The sequence below is a fragment of the Xiphias gladius genome, chromosome 15, assembly GCF_016859285.1.
Source record: "Xiphias gladius isolate SHS-SW01 ecotype Sanya breed wild chromosome 15, ASM1685928v1, whole genome shotgun sequence".
Classification (NCBI taxonomy): Eukaryota; Metazoa; Chordata; class Actinopteri; order Istiophoriformes; family Xiphiidae; genus Xiphias; species Xiphias gladius.
Genome location: NC_053414.1, coordinates 15,062,521 through 15,090,393, shown reverse-complemented (window position 1 = coordinate 15,090,393; position 27,873 = coordinate 15,062,521). Strand labels below are relative to the sequence as shown.

Genomic DNA, 27,873 nt, shown 5'->3' with positions numbered 1-27,873 from the left:
GTAATGGAGCTGCAGTTTTCACATGTCCACTCTGAGCAGTTTTACCCAAGGAAGAAGGAGCAAAAAGCTTTTGTCTATTAATTGTCGCCATCAGAGGATTTTGCTAATGTTATTAGCAATAACTAACAGACCCATTTTGTGTTAACATAAAAATCAGTGGCAACAACAATAAAAATGTTTATTTTGAGAAGGGCAGAAGCAGTAAGCAATTTTAACCACCAGGCGTTAAGCGTGTATTTTTGTAGCAAATTGTCAGCCTTATGTTACTTTCCTTCTCCACCACTGTGGCGGATAAGAGGCTTTTCTAAAAATGAATGACACACAGAGCAACAGACCAGCACTCTTAAATCCCATGCAGTACGGACTGCGTAACAATTGCCTTATGTAGTGCTGCAGATCCCTGCTTATTTATAGTGAAAAATAGCACTTGTCCTTTGGAAACACTGCTATTTTTCAGGACGTTGTGTCAAAAACTGGCATTATTTTTCGCCTCAACGTCTGATAGATTCAATATTTTCTGGGCCTCAACACAGTACTTCAACTGATCAAAAAAGCAAACCTGTGCTCGTATTCCTTTACTGGCAAACATCCCTGCACAAGTGATAAACCGTGACAGATATATGAGATATGAAGATGTGCTAGCATAGATTCAACACCGGTCTGGTGATCTATATTGAATATATATACGTTTCTGTTATATTGTTAGTTATACACACATTCATATAATTTAATTTTAAATACAACACTTGTTATCATAAAAACATGACTGGAATGCATTGTCACTGGCCAGCAGACTGCACTATACAGCAATGAGCAGCAGAGACAAGCTGCTACATACGTATTGCCTTATTAAATGGTTCTCACTGCAGAGTAAAATAATAGTTTAATACAACCATGATGAATAATTGAAAAACCTTACGTTGTATCTGCTTGTAAAATTAATATTCCTGCTCTATTTGCTGAAATGCTCCATTAGTTCAAACAAGTAGAAGCTGAAAGGACGAGGTCTGAACATCCCTTCATGTTCTATTATTTCACATTTACAAAAGAAATTGAATTTGATTGAATGTACTTTAAGGAAAATTAGCTGTACGGTTTTGAATATCTTGCATATCAAGAGGTTGTCGAATTTCCAGGACATATTCCTGCTGGTCTTCCATGTCAATTTATCCTCCTACACCCTCATATATTTACCTGCTATACATACTATCAGCCGTTGATAATAAATGCATTCTAGTGTGTGGGGTGTTTTTAATGTATCTTTTGATCTTGACCTTGTTCATATGCTTCAGCTTCGATTTGTCATTTCTTGCGTAATCCAGGCCTGCCTACTGTATAAACATCTTCCAGTTATTAAACTGTGATCTTCTAATACTAAGAGTGAAAAAAAAAGCTGTGCAACCAAACAGGGGCTATTTTCACTGATGACAGATTTGCTCATGGAAACAACACAACAACAGCTGCCTGCTGTGTTTTTGATCATTAACTTGATTTTGAGCTATTTTTGGGGAGAAGCTTGATTGATGAGTGTGAGACCGTAGCAACAGTTTGCTGCTTACCAAAAATACTCACAGATAAGTGGAAAGAAATAAGTATTTAACCTCAAAGGTTGTGGTTCGACTACTGTTGCCTGGTTCCATGCACTTCTGTCAACCAAAGCATTTGTTTATATTGCTGAGGCCAAAGAGTGCTTGGAAGCTAAAGTTTTCTGCTAAGCATATCATTTTCAAAGCATTTCTTAGCTTCGGGAAGCTGTGCGCTTGCTTACATGGCCTCTCACCAAGTGTCCACGCACTAAATGAAATGTAATCTCTTCTGTGAATTTGCAATACAGAGATGCTGAAGGTTTGTCTGTAGTTTAGACATATTTGTGAAAAAGTGCTCCTAAAAGGCGTGTTCGTCTTGCAACTCTACTCTTAAAATCTGTGTGAAAGTTATTTTGTTTGTGCAACTGTAAAACTTCAGACGGTTTCCCTGACCGCCCCTTCGGCTCCAGTGTTCACACTGTTACGGTGGATTTGTAATGGTTTCTCAACCAATTCCTTTATACAGAATTTTCTTTGTACAGAATAACAGAAAACAGAATAGAATTTCAGTGGGTGCAACGCAGACATCATGTCTACAGACAGAGTCATGTTTAAGATTATAAATATCAAACATATTTTGTCGTGTTTTAAATCTCGGAAAGGCAGTAGCGGTAATTAGTAAGCAGTAAGCCTGTTGCTTCTCCTAGCCAACAAGTGCTTCTTACATTTATTCCAATATAAGATTACTGTGTGTATGGCTGTGGGTTTTTTCCCAGGGACGAGCTTCCTGTTCACAGGTATTTATAACGGAAAATGTAAAAATGTACGGTAGAGGTTGATATGGAAGTATATTGTAATAACAATAATAAGATAAAAATGCTCAGATGTAATGATGAGATGTGTTAAATCTAATTGTAATAAAATATCTTTCTTTCATGACGGCAACTTTTCTTTCCATAGAGCTGAGATATTAAAAAGTTGTGGATTATTACATTACTCCGCATTGTCTCAGACAACTAGCACAAAAAAAAACAACAGTATTGCTCAGTATTTTTTCCCCATTGAAATTTAACTGCATTTGCAACAAGTCACAGCTACATTTCATCATAAGCATGTAATGTCACAAATAAACACTCATGAAACTGTAACAAAGACTGTTGCAATAAAGCTACATTAAGCAAACACATCAGCACTGACCAACGCTGAGCAATGAAAACCCTTTTGGAGGTCTTACAATGATAAAGAACTGTAAAGTCAGTTAGTATTGTCAAGATACATTTTTCATCTCAAACTACCAAAATAATTGTCGTTTCAGCAATAATAATTTTATAATATTTGTTTAAAGGATAATATTGGTTATTTTCAACTTGAGCCCTGTTCTGGAGTAAGATCAGTGAAAGCAGTACTAAGGGACAAAAATATGTAGTGAAGTAATGGCAACATCAGAATGGATTGCATCTGATAAGTACAAAGAAATGAGGCTCAGGTTGGTAATGAACTTATTATCCTAAATTATCCTAATTATCCTTTAAAGACACAACAGAGAATATAGTCATCACTTGACAAAGTTAGGCACACATTGTACTGTACATTCATACAAAATACATACATTTATACGGAGAAACACGAAAGATAGTTTGATTACCACATAGAGACCACAGCTTAAAATGACATGACACTGAAAAGCACAATAACTTTTTTTGTCTTCACATTCTTCAGTAAATACTTTCACAAAGTCTTCAAACATTCAAAACTGTTGGCAAGAATAATTAAGAACATTTATAATGAGTTTCTATGGTTCTGATTTGTGGTCAATTTAGAATATTTAAGCTTTAATTTTCTTTACTACATGACAAAATAAATGTTTTGGAACCTTTTGCCATATGTTCATCAACATGTAACAATAAAATGCCATCACAAACTGTCGAACCAATTCCGCTTTTACTGCAACTTGCAACAGCGCTCAATACATTATTTTTAAAAATATTTTGCTGGATCTTTAAATAAGGTCACAAAAAAAAAAAAAAAAGAAATTTAATTGTTTGCTTATTTAAACACATACAGTGAATGTTTTTCACCCTTATTGGTGGTCGCGTGTGCGTATTGTAAACCCAACAGGCTAGATTATTGCTTGGTGTAGTTCCAACACGTGATGCGCAGTCATGCAAGGTTAAATTAAATTAAGATGCAACCGGGGATAATAAATGATGGAAGGGACAGCAGCCAAAACTGTCCTGATTTCTCATTACTCAGGAACAAACGCATTAAAAAGAGCATTATAAAATGCCTAACTGCATTTCACTCTGCAGGTTCCTTTATTTTTTTCCTTAACTTAGCTGAAAATGTAAAATTGAGAGAGAGACACTGACCAACTAGTCTCTAGTTGTTTAGTTAGCTTTCAATCTGCTCATTCTCCCGCAGCTTGTTTATTGATGTGATACAAATGTATACTGGATTTCGCCTCTGGGTCGTTGCCAGTTTCCAGGAAACATGTTCCTTACTGCATTTACATAACCGAAAGCCAAACTCTATTTCAATACTTTGAGAGCCAAACTCAGAGCCTGATCTAGAGCCGCACAGAGTTCAATCAACAGCTATTCCATTGACAGCTCTCTGCAACCCCTCATTTGTGGCCTCAGGGAGAAATAGATGCGCAGCGGATCCTCTGAATCAAATCAAGTTCACAGTTAATACTTACAGTTGGAAATGAAAACTACGACATACATAATTACAATCACCGTGACGTATTTTCTGATTATCTCCAGTAGTGAGAGGGTCTTGCCATTCTAGCATAAATTTTAAAAGTGTATCTCTATGCAAAACACCAGTGCACTGTGTAAATGCTAATCACAACCAGAGCTGAATGTCTAGCTTGAGAAGAAGGAGCAGTTACTCAATTTATATATACAGAGGAACTCTGATTGGATAAGAGGAAAACTTCAACGTATAACTCCAAGGGAAAGCAGCTGAAATTTAGAGGATTCCAACAAAGCACTGTTCACCTGTATGTTGTTAAGAGTGTGGACGGATTATGAGACAATAGCCCCCTGGGCACAGACATTTAGAGGGTCCCCATCCTACCTACCAGAGCCCCCCTCAACCCTGGTTGAGCCCCTGGTCCTGTGTCCAGAAGGCCCATTCAGTAATCCATCCATGCTCCAGGGTATCTTAAAAGAAATCAATGCTATCCTTAATGCTAATATATTCAATACTCTCCAAATCAATTTGTTAAAGTAATCATGTCAACCTTGATACAGTTCTTCTATGTCCAAATTAAGCATGTGTATTATGCATGTGTATAAAATTCTCTACATGCACATGTGTGTGTGTATGTGTTATGTTGTGTGCATGTCTGTGGAAATGCTCCTCAAGAGAACTCCTCAGGTTTAGGGTTTGGAGGGCCGCCATTTTGTGTTTTCACACTACCACTCTTGCATCCAGTGATCTCAGTGTGGCGAGACGTGATGTAGCTTCTCTTCCTGGTGGACAGGTACTGCTTCCTCCCAGAGCCACCACATGCACTGCCATTGCCCTCGCCAGGGTTGTAAAATACCACCATGGTGGTATCCATTCGCGAGAGCGTGTACATGCTACTCTGGCGTGTTGGGTGCAGCCGTGTAGAGCGTAGTTCCAACTCATCGTAGCTGGACACATTGATGAATGGGCACCAACGAAACACTCGCTTGAATCCAGCTCGAAACCTGGTGCCACATTAAGAGAGAAGGAGGAAGAGTTGGCAAACAAAGGGCAGGCAGGGGTTTGGAAAGTGGAGAGAAAATAACATTTGGAAAATAAATACAAGTAAATCTGTCAAATGGGTACGTTTTAATTGGTAGACCTTTGATAATATTATATTTTCCAATAAATGCTGCATGGTTTCTTTTATAAGAAGCAGCATATACTATATACAGTTTTTACCAAAGGCTGGCTCTTCAGCTGAGAAAAAGATTGTTTTCAGGTGTCCCTGAAGCTTTTAAAAAGGCAAAGGTTAGTGAGACAAGTCGAAATGTTTCTGCAGAGATAAGGAAAAGAGTTCAATTGGTGTGGAAATGCGTTATTTATAGTGAAAGTACTCAACAGAAAAAAGAAAAAAAAAACAGTACTTGTGATCTTGTAAGAATCACTTTTTCTATGTGGGCTCGATACAGGCTGAGTAGAGTCAATATTCACTGAACAATGTTTCTACATTTTCTACAGTAACATTCAAAACTAATTAAATTTATAAAAAAAATATTTCTATCTGTCATATCTAAATATTATCAAAAACCATCTCATCATGTGAAAGACTGTATTCTTGGTCTAATAGATCCAAAGACAATGGATCACATGAACAAAGTATGGATGTATTTTAGGACTGAAAATCAGAGGGATACATGGAGAGCGTGCAACAAAACAACATAACAAAACATGTAACTGATATTGATAAACTGATCAGTTTTCTGTTGCCATGTCAGAAAATTGGATTTTCAATTGTTGATTTCTGCTTGGTTTTAAAGCACCCTGAACAATTTGGCCTTTCTCTTTACCATCAGGAGATAATTATAAAAGCACCGAGCCATTTTTTCTTCCAGACATTGTAAATAATTAATCCAAGCCTAACTGTTATCTTGTAACAAAACACATAAGGGTACTTAATTACACACAGTGGTGTGATGTAATAATACAATTAATTACACTTTTATTTTCTTATTCAGTAACAGTGCTTAAGTTGGGATGGTCCGTCTTAGTTTGTCAACACTGCCCTGTTGTTGCTCACCTGCTGTTGAGGCAGCAGTAGATGATGGGGTTGTACATGGTGGAGCTCATGGCCAGCCACATTACTGCGAGGTAAACCTGCTGGATGTACTTCCATTTGCTCAGACGCACGTTGAGACCCGTCACAATGAAGTAGACGTGATAGGGCAGCCAGCAGAGGGCAAAGGTCACCACAACAATGATCATCATCTTCACCACCTGAAAGGGAAACGAGAGTGAACAGTGATGAGAGACTGGTGATTAGCTGTGAATAGGATTCCTGGAAGCAATGACAGAGACAGAATGAAGGACTGCAGTGTGTAAACCAGAGAAGATAATATAGGAAAGAAAAAAAAAATCACTGACAACACACCATCACTCTCCCTGAAACTGATGAATATTGGGGGGGGGGTGCATGTAATTTCAGTCCATTTCTCAATTACAGCATTTTGGCAGCACCTGGCACTGCAGCCTAGAGACAGATGCATTATTACCTCCGTCAATGAGGTTTTCACCTTTCTCTGTTTGTGTGTTGGTTTGTTTGTTTAATCGTCAGAGATCCTGAACTCGTATTTAAGAGACACGGTTGTGGGAACACTTCATTATGTGTTTAATAGAATTAGAATCACAATCACAGATCATATTAGACAATGATTGCAGACGCGTTTTGAAAGTGGCATTTTTGACCATTAACTCTCATTTAAAATGCCATATAAACGAAATAATGTTGGTGAAATGAAAGTTATACTGTTACCATTTTATCAACCCTATCACCGGACAGCAACTATTACTTCAGTTCTCACTTTCTGCAATATCTACGGCATGGTTACGGTAGGGAAAGATTATGGTTATTGTTGGTAAAAATGCAAACATCAGTTGCAGGTTTTCTGACAAGATCTGAAAGCTGATCTGCTGCTCCACGCCCATCAATCACCCCGAGCTCAACACTCTAACTCTTTATCTCTCACATTGCTACCTGCATTGGCCTCGGATATAAGTTGTGAGGTGCAGAATCATCCAATATGGATGTAATTCCTACAGTAGTGGCCTGCTTGCTAAAAATATAAGATTTATGAGAAAGAAGAACTGTCTAAATGGCAATAAACAGTGTTTCCAGTATTGTCATTTAATGTCTTTTGAGTTATACCTGTAAACTAATTTTTATCATTTTTGAAAAGTCTATCCATTTATCTGTCTTTCCCCGAATTTTCCAATCACTGTTTCTTACTGCAGGTGAACTAAAGGAACGGCTCTGGCTTGTCCCTGGGTGGTAACTGGGAACACGATCCATGTTACTGTGTGACTCCTCAGAGGGAGGCTGGAGCAGCATGCTATCAGAGACAAAACAGACATCATTGTGTCCCTCCTGAAATGTAAACAGAATCCCTGACGACCCTTTTTTTTGAGTGCATGTTTAACACGTCTTGCTGTAAACTGTGCTAGGCGGCTGCTCCACAGTGGTGAACCATTCATTCAGTATTTTTCTGGGATGACAGCATGGACGTCAAATGAAGGCTCTGTCTCTCTCGAGACACGATTTGGGCTTGAAAATGATGTGAGAAGACTAACTGAAAGATGTAAAGAGCAAAGTAGTTGTTGTGGGTGTAGTGTAAATCTTTCCATCGCAAATCACGTACTCTTTTACCGAAGAATCCTCCAACAGTGTATTATAGTAATTAGGAGGAGAATTCTTAGAAGGACAGGTGAGGAGTCCACTTTGTTTGTCGTTGTAATTACTTGTTAATTCAATTAAGTTCATTTAATTCTTTAATGGCTGTCCCATCATTATGAAAGACGTTAAGTTTCTCAATAGTTTAAATATGTAAATAACCTTAAAGAGGAGACACACATTTGCTAAGTGGTCTGGGTCTTGTTTAAATAATCCGTATTTGTACTGCTTGGCAACTCAATACAATCCATTTAATTTATTATACAGTTTATATACACACAGGATATTTTATTCGGGGCTGGATTCTGAAAGATTTAAGGTATGTGTCTGCCTTACCACAGACCCTCCTGGAGACTTTCTGTTTTGACACACTGTATACTTTACCAACTTCATGTCCAATAATGGAACAAGTGAAATGATTGTACTGGTGTTATCAGCCAATCACTGCCATTTAAAACAGTTTAGAAGAGAACAATTAGATACTGCATTTCTTTAAGAGCTTTTAAACATACATTCAGTGGCACCTAAAATATTATTCATTATCCACAGGCAGTTAAATAATGATTTTTTTTAAAAAAATCACAGGGGAATCAGTGTAGCCTTGAAAATTTTAGAGCAAAGCAAGAACGTGCATCATTCCCCAAGTGCTTTACTGAAAAACCAAGTCCATCTTCGCAGAGATTTTGAAAGACAGAATTCGTAGTGTCTTCCTAACAGCTACATAAACAATATAGAAAGAATATCCTGTGAAGCACAGCAGGTTAAGTTGAGGTCATGCAATGGTTTATATAAACACCATTTGACCCTCTTTCAGGGTCTGAGCACATCTACACAGATACAGGCAAGTAGAAAAGTTCTGCCCCCCTGCTGTCCATTTTTCATCATGGGGGATAATGTGAATGTCAAAGCACATATTTCAAGCAATGTCTTGTGTTCATATTGTATAATATTGTTGATGTGTATAGCATGTTGTAAAGTTCTGACCTGTACTCAGCATGTGAGCAAAAATCATTAGTACAATTATATCTGTCAACTGGAAAGATTTTTAAAAATTTGACTGCTGTCATGTCAAACCATCTCAGAATGAGAATGAGAGTGGTAGAAAGCCTGACTTTTGCACAAATGCAGAGCCGAAGAACAAAGAAAATATGGCTACTTGGATTGTCAGAGGTACATTCTTACACGTACTGTTTGTGGCTATATAGTTAGAGTGCTTTATAATAGAGCAGGCAGATGAAAGAAATTTTAAAAACGAGAGGAAAATAGATGAAGGAACAGAATTCAACAATAAAAACAAAGAACATAAGAATTAAGGATCAAAGTTCAAATGGACTCTGCAAAACTCACCCATAGGGGGTCATATACAGCACCTAAAATGTAATGCCATAAAATTTATCAGCAATTCATCTTAAAATTGGCACAAAATCTCATAGAGAGCTAGTGAAAAGAGGCAAAAAGATGAGAGCTAGTCCTCAGGTGAATGACGCAAATTTGCACCGCCCTTGTCACTTGGTTTTTGAAACAAAGGAGCAGTCTACTATCAGGGCCTTACTTTATAATGGATGAAAAAACAACAAAATAACTACAGGAAGTTGTCACTGACAAGGAATGAACAAGAAGAAATAGGCAAATGGGTGGTAAACCAGTAATAGGTGCATTCTTAACACCAACCCATCATTCAGTTAAAATAGAAGGGTTGGCAAAAATGAAAGCAGAGCTTTAAGTAAGAAAAATTAAAATGGAACAGTAACCAGTTAGCTACAAACAGTAGTCACTGGTTACCATGATGAGGGCAGAAAAAATGAGAAGTAATGGATCAAGAGATGTTTTTTTTTCAGCAGAAGTTGCTTGAAACTGAATGTGAAAATGCGAGCAAACAAAGAACTGATTGACTATGGGGATATTATGGGGTCTTACAATGTGAAAAACAGTTTTTAAAGACAAGTGGGAATGTTGCCTGATGAGCAGGATGTGATGCCAGAAATGTTGGGAGATGTTTCAGAGATTTGAAGCCCTACCCCCTCAATCTTATCCATTGATTAAAAATGTCAGACATTTTGAGTGGATGGCTTTAAGAAATGCACTGATCACGAAAGTAATAGTTCACCTAAAAGCCTAGGAATGTTGTCATAAGAGCCGACCAAGAACAAGAGGAAAAGAAAAATATGAGCTTTATACTTGTTTACAGTGACAAGGCTGCGTATAAATAACCTGTGCAAAGATCCAGCGGGACATTTTCTTCTTACAGGCCTTGTAAAGGGTCTACAGGTCAGCTGCAGTACATTCAGTATCATTATGTTTTTTACACTCCTGTGAGCTGGAACTACCTGCCAGAGGATCTGAAATGGGCTCCTTCAATTTCCTTTCTGAAAATACAGCATGACATATGCCTGTTGACCAGAATTCCGGTCAATCATATCTGTTAATATATTTTGTGGGGTTTTTTCTCCTCACTTTATTTATTTTTAAATATTTATTTTGTTTACATTTTATGGCATTCTGATAAATTGGACTGTCTGAATTGAACAGTATATCTTAAACAAATATCTATGAGGTTACCATGGCTATTCTGATTGTACGTTACACACCAACAATAACATTCCCACTCCATATTGTAAGATTAATGAAAGAAATGGCTAATATGAGTAAGTCCTGGGAAAATTCAATTGATGGTCTGTAAGATAATCAAAAAACTTTTCCCCCAATGTCAAATGGTGCTTAATGTCTTTCAAATTAAGCTACTCTGACAAAAGCCTCAACCTGTGAGCAAGGAAAATTACATAAATAATAAAAAGAATCAATGTGCGACATGTCTACATTTGACATCTGCTGTTTTGGAGCACGCATTGCAGCATAGGTTTGTAATGAAAGGACAGATGGAAGAACATCATCCTGAATTTCTTAAATTTCTAGACTGCTAGTGCTCCCTTTTTATTGACACTGATGAAAAATATAACGCTGTTCATCTTCAGGATTTAGAGGTTGGCTTTTTTAAACACCTATCTCTAAAGTTTGTTTGGCAGTAGTACAACCTGATGTGCCAGGTAGGTGGTTTTGAAATTTAAAAATTTTTGCGTGAGCAGAGTATAATTTATTCTACTACATGTAATGACATTTATCATTTCATGTAAAAAAAAAAAAAAAATTAAAAAATTAAAATCAAAATCAAAATCAAAATAGTTGATGCCCACAAAGCAGGAGAAGAACGCTATAAGAAGATAGCAAAGTGTTTTCAGGCGTCTTATAAGCAGGACTAAACAAACACTGTAAACTTTATTGGTAAGTTTCACTTGTTCTAAGTTTGAAATTCAATGCAGAAATATGAGGCCTTTAAGGCAGCCAGTATGTAATAAAAACTGTTTTAACATGTGACATGTTTGCATATCTATGATTAAAAAGTATCTAAATCACCTTCGATAAAACTGAGGGATAGTTTAGGCTTGAGAGGCAAAATACCTCTCTCTATGTCTCAATGTTCTACTGTGTCTTTGTTCCTGATGCAGAGGTCATTGTCCAGAGGGTTTAACAACTGAGAGAACCATACTGTTGCACATCATGCGTCTCCAACAACCAGCAATGGTCTGCCGGTGAAAAGGAAATGGAGTTACTATAATTTTAGGAAAGAGGAGGAATGTCTTATCTCTTTTTACCACTCTGATGTGTCATGATTGCTGTTCTACGAATACCTGCGGCTACTATCGTCTAAGCCCCTCCATCAGGTCTGAGAGCAGAATCCCGAGTGCTTGTATTCAGTCCCACTTCTCAAATACAGAGGGTCAATTTACACCAAACTGGCCTATAGAAACATGTCTTTTGTAATCTAAAGGCTACTTCATATCAAGTCTCCAAAATGGAAAAGGGGGACGAAAAGGAGAACGGCATTTTCTCTCTAAATGTCAGAGTGCAAACCTGTTTGCAGGGATTTACTTGATCCCTTGTTGGTAGGAAGTTTGTGGGAAGAGAAAAATGTGCTATGGGTAGAAAATACTGCACGGACACCTATGAAGGCCAGCCGGGGAGCAGAATATCCCACCTGAAGTGTGACATCACATTAATCTGTTGTGTTTCCTGTTTTATTTTGAAGTGCTCACATGTCTTGTCCTTTCAGTTCCCACCCTCCTGTGTCTCCCTCTCCCTTGATCGACCACACCCGCTTCCAATAACGCACCTGGCCCTGGTTTTGCTATCCACCAACCCCGTACATATACTCCCCTGGTTTCCCTGTTCCCCTGCCAGATTATCTTTGTTCATCCTCCTGTGTTCATCACTTGGTTTTTGACTCAGCTTTGTTTTCTTTTTGCCTATTACCTACCTAGTTAGTTTGATTCAGACTGATTACCTGTGTATGACTGCCTGGCTTTCCAGCAAAAGACTTGGTCTTTATGAACTTTACCTCATGTCCTTTGTCTGAGCCTCCGATCTGCCCAGAAACATTACATGAAGAACACATGGTAGAAATCAAATGACGTACCATACAGAATCCACAAGCAGTGATCAACAGTAAACCACTCAGCCTCAGCTCTAACAGTCGATAGATTTGGATGTAAATAAGTTTATCATTAATCACCTGTTGTTTCAATCCTGTCTACTAGCTGTAGCGTTTAAACTGTATACTACTACTTCTTTCAAATGAAACATCAATGCTGCTGGATTATACGCAGCAAAGTGCTTTGTTCTTCCACTGCTCACAAGTCTTTGGGAGATTTTCAGCACGGATGGTAGGTTGTACAAATGCAGGACTTTGTAGACCAGAGACTGGAGGTTTGCCTCCTGAGTCCTGTGTGTGGTTAAGATTAGGCAACAACAAGCACTTTGGTTAATGTTGGGGGAAGATTGTGGTTTTGGTTGACTCTTAAGGTTTGCCTAAGGAGGCGATTTCAGCCGTGTTTTGCAGATATGCTTCTCTTTTAATCACTACACCTGTGTACACAAGCCAGGTAACAGCTTGTGCTTCTCTTTATGCGGGTAACCGTGACCTGATGCTTATTTTTACGCTTCAAGTCTTTTTTCCTTCTGTTTAATGCACGCAATTTGCAGTGATTGTGCGTTGGGCACTGAGAACTGATAAATTGCAACTGACCTACACTCAGTGCTGTGCCACCACAGATGGGAGGCTGAAGCTGCTGCCTTCAGCCTGCCATCTGCGGTGTTTGCTTCATTAAGGTTAATGAAGCCAACACTTCCTGTCTTGTGCGTAAGTCACTTTTGACTTTTCCTGTATTAAACTAAAACAACAATGCTTGCCTAAGCTTAACCAAGAACTGTTAGTGCCTAAACACACAGCCATTAAAAAATGTTGGTTCTGCTTTATTCACTACAAGCTGATATTATGTTGCAAGAGTGGATATTGTAGGTAACACAAATGAAATACTGTATGTTGTCAGTGGACAATTTAAAAATATGTTCTGTATGAACATTTTGTAGCTTGGCAGTTTATGATTTATGAATCGTAATTCGGGCGGCATTATGTTTCCTTCACAACGTATTTGCTCTTGCATATTAGTACTATATAAATATGACATTCCATAACATTTTTAGGAGCGTTGGTTGTTTAGTGAACAGTGAACCAGCTCTGTATTGCTTTGATATACACAGCTGGCTATAAGGCCCCAAATACTCCCACAGTTTGTTAATTTCGTTATCATGGTTATTATTAGTTATTTAAACTAATTACCACTCTACTTAGGCTGAAGGTTAAAGGTTGGCGGAGCTACACTGGGCATTACGTAGAGGTCTCCAGACCCTACTAATAGTGAGACGAAGGTGTGAGTTGTCCCTCCCTAACAGGTGTAACAACCAGTGGAGTTAGGCGGATGTCTGTTTACACCCACAAAGCCCTGACAAGGTGTAATCGGCCAAAATGAGTGAAAAAATCCAGTGGGTTTGGAATATTAGTGGGGCCTTTAAATGTTAAACCAGCAGCTCCATGGGCAGTTAGCTAATTCGTCATGCAGGCCTTCCAGTGGGCTTTATGAACCATTCCAGCTGTATTAGTAGTTGCTTTTGTTGAAGTTAAAGCATTAGTGGTAGCTTTCAAAGATTTTTTTTTTGTAAGGCTGGACGATTATTAAGTGTTAATAACGTTGCTACAAAGGAAATTACAAATGACTAGTGTAAAAATGATGAAAAGAAAAACTTTAAAGAAGCTGCAGTATAGACTTTATATTTACTCACTCACTGCGCCTTGCTATCACACATCTAAATTAAAGTGAGCAGTGGGAAACAAATGGGAGTGGATGAGGAAAACGTATTAGTTTGATGCTGATTTGATTTTGAGAGAAAAGAAATGAAACTCACATACTAATGAGCTTTTTCATGCACAAAATGGATATTAAGTTAGACTGCAGCCGACCAAACCGGTCTTGGGGCTTGCCCCAGCACTAGATTTATGTTCCTTCATTAATCCAGTAAATGACTACCCATTAGTTAGCTTCAAGCAAGAATGAGTCCCACCAACAATTTGAAACATGATACGATAAAGACAAACATCAGCAAGTTGTATGTCTGAATGCCTCTGAGACATTAAACAGAAGAGTAACTGATTCCGTAAAAACAAAAGAAAGAGTGAAGGAAAAAGAAAGAGAACAAATCAAAAGAGGAGTAATGGAGTGAGTCTTTACCTCACAAATAAAAACATTTTTAAACATCCCTCAGTTCCTGACAATATCCTCATGGCAACTAAAACTTAATATTTAGTTAGTTATGATTTAATAGTTATAGTAATAGTACAATGAAGGAAGAATGTGAATCCCATTCTCAGTGCTCAACCCTATCAGCAAATACGTTTTGTAAGAAAAGTAACTGTGACCGGATTACATTTTCTAATAATGTAATGAGGATGTGTTGTCAATTTAAGTGTTGATACTGAAAAAATCAGTAAAATGTTCACAGACAACATATTTGTTTTCTGCCAAAATGTGCAGTCTTGCAGTACAATATCCACTTGTAGTGACTACGTCCTTATTCAATTTAATTTATGGTTATATTTAGGCTCTCACAGCACCTGGTTAAGGTTAGGGAAATATCACAGTGAATTCAGACAGGAATTCAGACATGTTTATTAACATCTCTTTCTGCTTCTGTTTAAATCTCTAGGAGCCAGGGTGGCTGTGCTTTGGACTGTACGCCCACCGTTAGCCCCGATCACCTGCCCACAACTTCTGCGCAGTACAACGATGGACAGCAGTTCATGGACTAGAAACTGAGAGAAATGTTCTGTAATAACACGCCACTCAAGATTTTCATCAACATAATGAGGAAATGATTCCATGAATATATAAGTTGCAAAATGTTTATACTGAATGTATCTTCAAAACGTTCACTAACAATTTATCTCATTGTTTTCCTACAATATTCAATTGTAGCAAATACAACATGACAACATGACATGACTTTATGGTTATGTTTAGGAACTTGGGTAAACCTTGGCTAAACATTGAGTCAACCCTGTCTCCTAGAAATTACATTTCAAGACAACTAAACTGCAACAGCACATACATTGTGTAGGAAATGTAATCGCTGGCGGGATTATGTTAATGTTCATAAACACATTGTGTCTGAAGTCACTGTGAACTTTTTCTGTATTATAACAGACCACGATCTTTCCCTAACCTTAACCAAATGCTGTGAGAGTCTAAACATAGCCATTAAAAAAGTTTAATAAGTCACTATAAATTCATATTATACTGCAATATTGGATATTTTGGCAGAAAACAAATATTTTGTCTGGGATCATTTTACTGAAATGTTCAGAATCAATGTATCTATGACTTTCCGACTAAGTAAATTAACAACACATCCTCATTATGTTAATAGAAAACGTAATCTGGTTGCAATCATGTTTTCTAAAAAAATGTATTTGCTATTGAAGTTCAGCTGTATTGAAATGTACTTTAGATACAGTCAGGTAATTATGTCCAGATTAGTCACCAGATAAATCTGAGGGGTAGGGAGAATGGAGCAGCAACGAATTCAAAACAAAGTTCAGCTAAACAAATCTATATTAATTTTTCTGGACTTCTCTGCGATCCTTACTGTTTCTTTTTTTTTGTTTGTGAAGTACTGGATAATTTTACAGCTTTGGGCCTCAAACAATTATTTAAACCACCTGAGAAGTTCATAGAGGAAGTGTCTCTTCAGTGGAACTGCTAACGACTTATAGACATCTGAAAATGTGGCAAAGGGCCTCAACTAGTCACTGCTTTACTGTAAAGGGTCAGAAACCACAAAAGGTTAGCAACCACTGGTTTAATCTTTACAATGTGGTGCAGTTTATAGTATGTTATTTAATGTAAGTTTTTAATTTTCAGGCACTTTAATTTTTCAAGTACAGTTCTTGAGTAATTGTACATAGTTCATTTCCACCACTGACCACCTCCCTATGACTTCTGTGCAGTACAATAATGTAAGTTTTTTGACAGGGAAAAAAGTTTCAAGTGAACATAATTGAGGCAGCAATTACGTTTCCTCAAAAACATATTGGGGATGTACATTTAGTTGATATAAATGTGATTTTAGGAGGCTTGGTTGCTCAGCGAATTAAGGTAGTCTGGGGAGTCAGTAGTGATAAGCCATTGCAAGAGAGAAAGGGAGATCCAAGAAACTGGGGTGTTGAAGCAGGAGCCTTTGTCAGAGTGTGAAAAAGTCACAGATTCAAATTTTGTCTTGAACAGTCACTGGTGAGAAGAGCAAAGGAGGTTATGTGACTGTAGCCACAGTACTTCAGGCCGGCACTTACTCTCAAAAGAAAGCAGCCAACTCCTATTGTATTATAGTGTGGCTTGGTGAATGACCTTTAAAAACTGCTTCTACTGGGATTTTCATTATGTAACAAGTCTGGGATATTACCAGTGCACACCTAGGCTTGTCCCTCCAAAGAGAGAGAGAGTTACTGACAGCTGTCCAGTTGGGATTAGAACATCCCATTCTTGCTGCAGGTTAGCCTGAAACTCACATACACTGTGGCTTAACACTGTTGTACTTCATTTCTGGAAAAATCTGATTTTGTAGAGGTAATCCCAATCCTTACATCCACACACAAACACCCACACATAGCACTGTGTCTTCCGGCAGAAAGGAAGATGGACGATCAGTGGTGCTTACAACACCAGTTGAACACAGAATTATCTTGAAGACCTGTATGGCAGACTTATGACAGGTCATTAGTGTTACACACCAGAATGACATTTCAAACGCACAGCCCCAGGTATGATCTTAAAATAGAGCACCTGTGGCGTCGTGAATGCGGTAGAATGGATTAAATCCAAACAACGGACCGGTGAATCTTTCTCTCAATACAGATGATGAAAAACGATAGAAAGATAGAGCCCTTTATTGATTGCAAAAATACTTGAGAAATATCTTGAGAAATAATAACACTCTTCAGAGGATATTTTTTGTACAAAATTGCCTGCTTCACTACTTCAGTTCATATTAGTGACCTAAAATAAATGACTGTGTCAATCTCTTGAGTGGGTGTCAGCTGTTTTGAAGATGCAGTTGTCGCTTTTCAACACATACCATAGACAATTTTAGTCTTAGATGATGTCACTGAAAGGTTACAAAAGGGCCATACCTGGTCAAAAAAGGGGCAATCTAGGATGAGCCAGTGGCAGCCGACACAGCTGATTGTAATAGGCTAAGATACTTAGAAAAGATAACACTTCTCTATAAGCATTAACATGGCATGAACACCTTAGATGGCCTGTTCACCTAAATAATATGTCATCCCAGTACAATAAAGGTGAATGGAATTTTTTGCCATGCCAGCGGCTCTTTGGTCAAGCCTGTGATATCACAAAAATTGTTAGATGTATTTCCATGAAAATTCTGTACAAACGTTCATAGTCCTCAGAGGATGAATCCTACTGACTTTGGTGATCCCCATCATTTTCCACTGACTTTTCCATAAGGTTGATATTTTTTGTTTTTTGAGTGAAATACATCAACTATTGGATGGATTGCCATTAGATTTGTTACAAAAATCCATGTCCCCATCAGGATGAATTTTGTAATAACTTTTTATCCAGTGTCATCAAGTCAAAATTCTGATCTTTCCAATGCTGCCGCAGCTCTACTTTGTGTTTATTGCTAATCAACAAATGTTAGCATGCTAACACACTAAACTAATGGTGAACATGGGACTAAGTACAGTGTTACACAGACAATAGCATCATGTCTATGGTGTACTGTTAGCAGCATGTTAGCAGAGCAGCAGCAGCAGTGCCAGTGCTCCATCTGTGTCTATACAGGATGCATTCAGGCCCAATACTAAGCTGTAGGTCATCTGCGTATTAGAAGCACTCATAGCCCAATACACAATTACTGTAGATACGAGTGTGAATATGTTCCGTCTGACGTGTTTGAGAGGGACAACTGAAAAACATGGTTAAAACACTTTCCGTGCCGACATGTCATCAGTCTTGTTGAAGCACTGACAATATCATTTTTGATGAGGTTTTCATATTCTTTTTTGGATGTCAAAACTTAATCTTTTGAAAACGAGATTCACTTTCATTATATCTTGACGTCTAAAAACCTTTTGAGTGACTGTGCCTACTGAGATCCTGGGCGGGCGGGCGGACAGACAGATGCCAAAGTACTTTAACCACCTCTGAAGTAGTTCCCGCTACAGTAGGACCAAATTTTTCCATTATGACACACACACACACACACACACACACACACACACACAATCACACACACACACACACACACACACACACACAAGGAGGCTAGTGATCAAGGACACATGATCTATAGGATCAAGGCTACATGCTAAGGATCTATAGTATCCTTAAATCGCGTATATTGTATGTGCGATTTAAGGATAACTTTGTTTTCAATGTTCTTTAAAATTTGGATGTTTCTCCACACGTCCTGTATTCACCTTTGAACAAGACTTGATTAATCAAATTGATTCATTAGTAAAAGCAAGAATCAGTGACTAATCAGCTCTTCTGTTTAAACAACATTTCTGTCACAGTTGTAAATTCCTGTGCAGGTCACAAAGCCGATTTTTTTGTATATTCCTATGGTTTCACCTCATTGAGCTGATTATTTTATATTAAGTATTTTGATATCATTTAGTATTATTTTGTATTGTTAGTATGCTTTGCCAGGAGTCTGGGATACATTGAAAACATTAGGTTTTGAGCCAGCTAGTTCTGTGATGCTTGACAGTGTTGCCCTGGGCTGTATGCTCCTTTCGGTAACCCATTCTGACCAGAGCCTGCGAGCACTAAACTCTCAACCTGCATGACATTCATCCCAAAGAAGAAGACACTGTAAAATGTGACCAATGATGAGGACACAACAGAGGTTGAAAGATAAACATACATATAAAAACACTTTAACTAGAGAGTGATGTTTAAATGTCATAATTCAGACTTTATGAAAAAACACACAATGCAAACTGCTTTTGAAATGGGCACTAACATAAACAGTCTGGAATATAATACTGAAAACAGATGGTTAAAACATGATATACTCCTGTGCACAAAGAACAGCACACAAAGACCCAGACACACAAATATTCCTTTTCACTTATTGATCTGTGCAGTGATCTAGGCAGAGGTATAGTATACAAGCAAGGATCCGAAAACCAGGAGATAAACACTGGGGAATACACTTGAGGTCCAAAAACAAGCAGGGATACAAAAGCAATAATAAAGCAGGAAACTAGGAAAAAACAATGGAACTCTTGAGGCAAAGGTACAACGCTTGAGGCTAGGAACAATATGAAGAACGTGATGAACTGGCACTGAGGGAACAAAGACTAAATACTCTCGTGAGGGGACAATAATGAGACACTGATGAAGCTACTCATAAAGGCAGGAAGCAAAAAAACCAAATACACAACAGGTAAGTGATTTCAAAATGACACAAGAAGCACAGACAAAACAGAGAGGACAAGAAACATATTAAGAAATATTCTCAGGAGCATGGCAGGATGTAACAGGATTACTCTTTTGAACTGGAGCAGGATTAAAAGGCTTTGGTATTATGTTACATGGTTAACTGTGAATAGGTAAATTGAATAAATATGAAACATCAAATTAATCGTCCCTTCTCGATGATCTCAGTCTTTTCTGTGAAAGCTTTCCTTGCAAAAGGAGTTATTAAAAGCTGCTCCACAATAGACCCAAACTCCTCATCGTCACACATGTTGACCAATTTCATAAGTAAAGCAACTTATACTGATTTGAGATGGGACAGTGATACTCATTCATACAACATTAGGTCTATGGAACAGAATACTGTTGATTCATTAGTCGAGATGTTGGTAACTGGCAGCATGAATTTGTGATCTCAGATTCTGGGGCTGAAACGTGCACATACCTGTCTGTTGCTTGCTGCTTGTGTGCAAGCCTTGTCCGTAACATAATTCTATGAAATTTGATATCACAAGTGTGTGTATACATAGGCAGGCTTGTGAACCTTACATCCATATCCCTTAAGCTGAATACACATATAAGCCACAACATTAAAAACTGGTAAGTGGTTTTAATGTTGTGGCTGATCGGTGTATCTCGCCTTGCGTTTAACACAGAGTGACATTGTAACTGTTGAGGAGAGGTCACTGTGAACGTGTGTCGGGTGCATGCCTCCGCCAAAATGTTGTAAAAAGTCCTATCTGGCAATGTTATGGAAAGTGATTAAAAAAAAAAAAATCCTGGATCTACACCAAAATTTAAGGGTTTGTTCCATGGTCCATGCCCCATCTCTCCACCAAGTTTGGTGAAAATTGGTTTAGTACTCTTTGCGTAATCCTGCTGACCAACAAACAAACAAACAAACCTACCAACAGACACGGGTGAAAACAGAAGAGCACCCTAACTGACAAGTTGAGCAACCCCGTAGCACCGGCAAAAGAAAATCTCTGGCGCCGCCACTGGTAATAAGCTTCTGGCACAGACGGTCTGTGCGGCCGTTTTTATAGATGAGGAGAGTCTCATAAATTACCAGCTATGAAAGGCTGTAACACCACATGCTGTGACTGAGAGTGCATAAGAGTGCAATAAAAATAGTTAGCAAGCAAGCAGAAAAGTTTAGGGGGATAGCTAAAAGGAACTAGAAAAAATTGAAACGGCTAACACTCCAAATGGCGTTTCTGTAAACGCAAACTTAGTGAAAAAAGAGGCCAAGCCTAAACAATTCCAGAGTCACTATGTCTTGAATGATAAAACGACAATATCCACTTTTAGTGATTAATAGGTAATTAACATCCAGTTTAATATCAGTTTGAATGAACACATTTGGGACACGATGGATGGCATCAGTGAAAGAATACTTGAGATCATCTGATAGGGTTGTAGGGGTATGACAGTCTGATTTATCTAATATAGGAGGCTAAAGAATATTTCCATAAAAAAATACAGTACTGTACTATGAGTCATAAAGAGATCCCAGGTGTAACATCACATCTATTGTAATTAACTGAATCTGCCCATGCCAAATATAGTTTTATCTCCTTTATTCTCTTTTTATAAAATAAAATCTACTCAAAAGTTGGTCATTCTTCACTGTGGCTGTAAAAACACCCAGTGTAAAAACGTTTTGAACATGCTCCAGACTCCTGAGACATAAAGTTCTTTGCTTCAGATGTGTCTACCAAAGGGCAGACCAATTCATAATGCCTCAAGACACTGTCGGTTTTCAGAGCTCGAGCCTGTCTGGATACACGGAAAAGCAGTTGATTGAAGGCAAGTGACAACTAAAATGTCTTATGTGGAATCAAGGTTTTCTTCCCTGATATGTTCACATCGCAGTGTGCCTACCTGCCGCAAACACGTGCTCAAAAGGCATTATTTTTGGTCACCAGTATGCTGTAGCTGATGTCCTTACAGGCCAAGGAACACTCGTTAGATTTGGTGTTGGTCTGGGATTTCCCCCGTTGGACAATACATGTTTCTAGCCACAGTAACTAAATTAACAGAGACAGAGGCTTAAATTCAAATCCTAAAGGTAAATGTACTGCTACAGAGAACTGGAAAGTTGTTCCATGCCGATGGATGATTTTTGAATGCCTTCTAGTTGTAACAGAAGAGATCAGGAAAATGGAAACCTCTCAAATCTCTTTTCTTTTATGCCAAATAAGTGTCAAATTGGCATATTGCTTCAAATTGTCCTTCTGCTTTTTGGTTTAAGATTATGAAGTAGAATTGAGATAATAATTACCTTTATTTTTTATTATTCCTGGTTCTATGATTTCTAGCATTCAAAGATCATCACAATTACTAGTTCGACTGGCCAGGGTTTTATCTGCATTCTTGAATGAATGGAGCACTGTTTCCCCCTTACCTTCCTTTTAGCCCGGAGCTGCCCGTGATAGTTATCAGATGTGTCTCCAGGGATCTCCCCTCCCCACAGAGTCAATCCCACAATGGTGTAAGTGATGCCCATCACCACTAACGGCAGCACGTAGACAAGAACTGCCACTATGATATGATACCTGGGAAAAAACGAGAAAAAAGGCTGACAAGCATTCATATTTACATATTAAAAAAATTCACACTTGTAACATTTTTATAGTATAAATTAAAATGTGTAATAATATACATGTTTATACACTGGCTCTGTCAAACATAGCCCTGTATAATCATAAATTAGAACAACACCAACCCAAAGTCTGTGGAAAAAAATCCAGAATTTTCCATTACAAGCAACTCCCATCCTCATTTTATACAAATAACTGTAACTTTACAGCACAATACTGGGTGTGCATGTCACTGTCAACATAAATGAAAAGGGCTGTAGTCTGTCACAGGCAATGTGCTCCCAGTGGAAATACAAAAAAAAAAGAAATTCCTTTCGCTCTTCCAACATTAGTTTCTACCATTTTTATGACTGATCAGCTAAGACAACAATTAACAAAGAATGACTCAGTGGTTAAACCAGTGTGTAAAAGTGGAAGTTATATCTTAATTAAATTAATTACATTGTAACTAACCTGTATGGAGCAACCAGTTAAAACAAGCCACATTTGAATTCAGACAAAGCTGTAGCAGTTGACTGAAGTGGAAAGGACTGAGCTGCAAAGCCTGGTAACAAAGTAAATTCCAGTTTCTGTAAAAACAGTTTACTAAATATGTCTCACATGAAGTAGTCGTTGTCCATGCGGGGCCAGGCCACGTAGCAGACTGTCCTGCGGGGCAGCTCTTGGGTGTTCGAGAAGTAGCAGAGAGGGAAGGCCAGAACCACAGCCAGACTCCAGATACAGACGATAACTCCCGTGGTGGCTTTGGCTGACAGACGAGGCTTCAGAGGGTGGATGATGGCCATGTACCTACAGGGCGGATGTCAGTATGTTAAAAAAAAAAAAAAAATACTTGTTTAAAGCCTCAGCAACATGTTAATTGTTGATTGATTATTGATTTAATCTTTATTCAACTAGGAAGTGCCTTCAGATACATTTTCCAGTCCATATTTTCCTAGATTTCAGTGCGACTACATCCCCCACAATAGAAAGCTCTGAAAAGTTTTTCATTTTTGTTTCATATATACCCTATGACAGTGGCATTATGGCATTCTCAGACTTTTTGGGTTGTGACTTCTTAAAATTAAGTACTTGTGCAGGTTAGGGCATTACAGTGAATATGACTTGTGAGCTGTTCAAATAGTCATTTCACATTCATGGATTGTTTCCTCTAAACGACTGTCAGTGGCCTGGAGAGGTGAAAGTAAACAGTATTTCACAATAAAATAGCAAAGTCCCAAAGGTAAGCAAAATCTTGTGCAACAGAATTAGATATATTTTACATTTTATCCATTAGAATAATCTGGTTACCCCCTAGATTTATTTTGGGAACCACTACTGTATGTGATTAAGTTTGAATAGAAATTCTCTAACCTAAAAATCAATGGCAGATTCAGACGATTCAACTTATAATTCAAACAGTTTTTCTACATTAATATTATACTTGATGTTCTGCAAGGGAACCCGTAAAAATTCAAATTACACTGTGGTGTTTGATTTTCAGAGAAACTGATGGATGATTTATTCCAAAAACGTGTGATGAGAGTGTGTTTCAATGACACAGTGAAACAATCCAAACTGGCAGGACATTACCAGCTGAACACAAACCCGGCTCAGGAGGCTGCATGATTTTTGATAGCTGATATTGCAGACTTAGAGCCACTAATTTAGTCTTAATAAGATGGTTAAGAATAGGCTTTGTCCTGTCACCTCAGTGACTGGAACTCTCTGAGGGACAACAACAAAGAGGCCCTCTATATTCACAGGTAATTGCTTGGCATTCATTCTGAGAGTCTCACTGGCCCCTGTGGATGGCAGCGCTATAGATGTCCAATCAAGCCTGTGTCAGAGTAGTCTGAGTTATTCGGGATCCAACAAGCTTGCGCAATGGTGGTTGATTTCATAGACTTGTAACCACCGAACAATAACCGCTGTGCAACACCAGTAACACTTGAATAAGATACACAAGAATTCCAAATACAAACAAACACATATTCACACACACACACACACACACACACACACTCTTTTTTGGTATCCAACCACTCGCATGAAGCACATTCACGGAGGCATCAGCATCAACTGGAAATGAGACATTACCGCTGCAGCATGTTTTTTTTCAACCTGGAAGTCTGTTATGACTTAAACTGCACAGGAAAGCTTTCCCAACAATGGATTGTTTGGAAACCATTTCTCCATGGTGTGACATTGCCAACTAAATGCTTTCTTTATCACCACCTGGTGTTTAACTAGCAAAGATTGCCTTGGATGAGACTCCCAACACAGGAAGCCAAACATGCGCACAGCCAAATGTCAAGCATTGGCTCAAATGTCCTAAGATGATTAATGTTAAGCCACCACCACTTAACAGTATCACAGAAGTACTTCTGCTTACCAACAGTGGCATCTAGCAATCCAGATTGTTTGGTTTTATTTTTTCAGGTTTTGGAATATAACCCTTTGAGATTTCTGTTGTTACCTCAGTACAATAAAAGTGAACGGACCTTTGTCTGTGGGGCTGAAAGCTGACAACAAAGTAATTTTTCAATGCTGTGTAACCAACAAACAAAACTCCATTAACCTTCATTGTATTGGGGCGGAGGTAGAAATCTCAGAGATGGATATCTCAAAACCTGGCCAAATTAAATTACCTTAAGGGAGTCTAACCTTCACTTGTGACTAATAAAAGTGTGAGAGATACACATTTTTTAAATGAGACAACAGAAAAACTTACTGAGACAAAAAAATTTTTACAAGAAATTAGGACGTACATATGGATGAATGGTCCAAAAAAGATATTATGTATGTGCAAAGTGTCCATCTAGCAGATGGGTACTGTGGAAAGAGATACAGATTTTAAATGTATTCACTTTTTAAAAACATATTCCATATACAGTGCATTATGTGAATATTTTGATAGGCTGTTGTCCTAATCAGTGACTCAAGATAGTGATTGAAGTGCAGAGAAAGTGTCAGTGTGTACTAGTGTCCTCATTATCATGCAGGAAAACTGCACATAGGTTGTATAACACAATACTGCTGCAAATACACACGCTGAAACATTATAGTAAAAGCAAATGCTATATACAGGTTATCACTACAGGTGAAGTAATAGAATACTAGACACAGCGGGGACACTAATGATATGACTGTATTCTACATATTCAGCTTTAACACGAGAAAATAAATTTGTGAGAAAGGGAAAATGCCACCAGCTGTGTTAACATAAAAAGCCTTAAGGCTTTCCCAGTTACCTTTCACACAGCAACCTAAATTTATTTTTCTGCAGTGCCCAGGGAAACAGCACGGAGAGTAAGCAGGAAAGACGAATTCACAGATGAGCACGAACTGTGGCCTCATGCCATTTCAAGACATCAGAGCGGAGACAGCACCATACTGGGGTTACGAAAACGCATGACCGGAGGTTACATCTACATCATGTAGGTCATGGCGATGTTCTCTTTCTCAGTACACAGTTGACAGAATCGAATGGACACTGGGGACCAAAAATACAAACACATGGAAGTTGCTGTATAGGAGCCAAAATAAGCACGGCCTTAGGAAATGTGTTGTTCCCTTTGAGTGTCAAGGAGAAGTACTGGAGGAGGGAAACACCGCACACAATATTACAACACACTGTGACACATGTACTGGAGCAGCTCCTATGTGCTTTTTGTTTTCATTATGTACGCCCTTTGGCCGCTTCCTTCATCAGTCTGCTCCCTTTAATCAAACACTGATCAGCATCAAAGCCTGGTTGATACTGACGACTGCATCACCACATTACTGGAAACTACATGGGACAGAAAAAGCAAAAGAGATGGAGGAACAAAGAAAGAAAGAGAATGTGTGAAAAAGCAGAGATGATAAACATGAGTGCGTGTGACAGAGAGAGAGAAAGAGAGAGCCTGAAAGCATGGAGGAAATGGTGATCTTCTCTAGGGTGTTGGCACACATAGAGTCATTTGTTGCAGTGCAGACTCTTTGCAAGACAGCAGCTTCAGCCTATGATTCATCGGCAGCGAATTGTAATATAAATAAATGTGTGGAATAGGCCCATGGTGTTTGAGATGACAGTCACCCTGCTGGGCGACTAACGTTCCAGTATAATACTGCGAATCACAAAAAAGTCATTCCCCGCTCGTCCAAGAGGAGTGGAAATACGTATGTGCTTAAGTCAGCAGGGAGCACAAACTGATGAAATAATGTTGGGATGAAGCCTGTACCACCCTGAGTGGAATTTAAAGTCAACTGGTGGGGACTCCATGTAAGTACGTTCTTATGAGCATGAGGGCCCAAGTTAGTACATAAAACTAATCGAACTGCACAAGCCTTGCTAAATGGAATGCAGCTTGTCTTCAAGCAAGAGGGTTTTTTTTTTTTTGGTTTTTTTTTCCTTTTCATTCTTTAAGCAGAGGATTCAATTTTCCGCCACTGCTGGTGGAAGGCAGCATAGCCCAGTGGAATAACGGTGTCCAAAAATCATGCGTGAAACACTCGAGATGAAAGTGTTTGGGTTACAAGGACATTTTTTGTCATGCTGTACAGTGTAAAATATTCATATTCTGTGCAATAGCCCCGGATATTTATTTTTTTATTTAACGGAATATGGTGTGCTGAAGGTAGTCTGTATTAAAATGGAGTATATTCTACATCCGTGGCTAAATGGAGGCACAGAAATTACCTCAATACCACAGTGTGTGTATTTTTTTTTTTCTTCAACGCACACCCACTGATATTGACTGCTTATTTATTCCAACACAGAGACGCAGGTAAAAAGAATTTAAATCGAAATTATTATCTCTTAAAACAAAAAAAAATGTAGCTCAGAGTGACAGAGAGAGTTTGGCGAGGGGGAGATTTGGCACCAGCCATTCGTTAAATGTTTGTAAAACAGCATTTCAGAAGCCCACCTGTCCACAGCTATCGCGGTCATGGAGTAGATGCTCGCAAACACGGATGTGACCGGGAAGAAGTTGTGGAATTTGCAGTAAGCTTTCCCGAAGTACCACTCTCCATGAGCCGCGTAGATAAAGTTGATCAAAGTGTTGAACGCGGCCATCGACAAGTCCGAAAACGCCAAGTTTAGCAGAAAGTAGTTCGTCACCGTCCTCATTCGCTTGTGGGCAAGAATGATCCATATCACGATGAGGTTTCCAAACACCGCCACCGCCAGCACGGAGCTGTAGGCGATGGACCAGAGAGCGACGCGCCACGGCGGCTGCACATACTGGTTGCTGTAGTTCCCCGTCATGTTGGATCCGTTGCCTGGAGCTGCCATCCTCCTCTGCTTCCCCCCCGAATATGGTGAATGTCTTGGTTGCTCCACGAGTCCGAGCTACTTACTTGAGGCGCAAAGCTAGAGTGCTGGCTGAGCTTCTGCGTCTGGAGACCATGGCGCGCAACTTAAAACGCAACACCATCCCCAAAGAAGGCGCATCTCCCTCCTGCAGCGCTGTCTCCAACCG

The 27,873-nt window shown here is 38.7% G+C and overlaps 1 protein-coding gene across 1 annotated transcript; it reads right to left on the bottom strand.

Annotated features, from left to right (window-relative positions):
• Positions 1–337: 337 nt before the first annotated feature.
• Positions 338–27,873, bottom strand: tacr3a (tachykinin receptor 3a). The gene is made up of 5 exons (XM_040147236.1): positions 27,319–27,873; positions 23,027–23,215; positions 22,231–22,381; positions 6,283–6,479; positions 338–5,227 (listed from the first exon to the last, which is right to left on the bottom strand). The coding sequence occupies exons 1-5, from the start codon at positions 27,684–27,686 to the stop codon at positions 4,894–4,896; spliced, it is 1,239 nt and encodes a 412-aa protein (XP_040003170.1). The 5' UTR covers positions 27,687–27,873; the 3' UTR covers positions 338–4,893.

What these genes read in the sequence shown, in the direction of transcription:
- tacr3a (XM_040147236.1), bottom strand. Translation starts at nt 27,686, where the DNA reads ATGGCAGCTCCAGGCAACGGATCCAACATGACGGGGAACTACAGCAAC. An exon ending in ACCGCGATAGCTGTGGACAG is followed by an intron (nt 23,216 to 27,318) that starts GTGGGCTTCTGA and finishes TCCGCCCTGTAG; the next exon opens with GTACATGGCCATCATCCACC. An exon ending in TACTGCTGCCTCAACAGCAG is followed by an intron (nt 5,228 to 6,282) that starts GTGAGCAACAAC and finishes ATGTGGCACCAG; the next exon opens with GTTTCGAGCTGGATTCAAGC.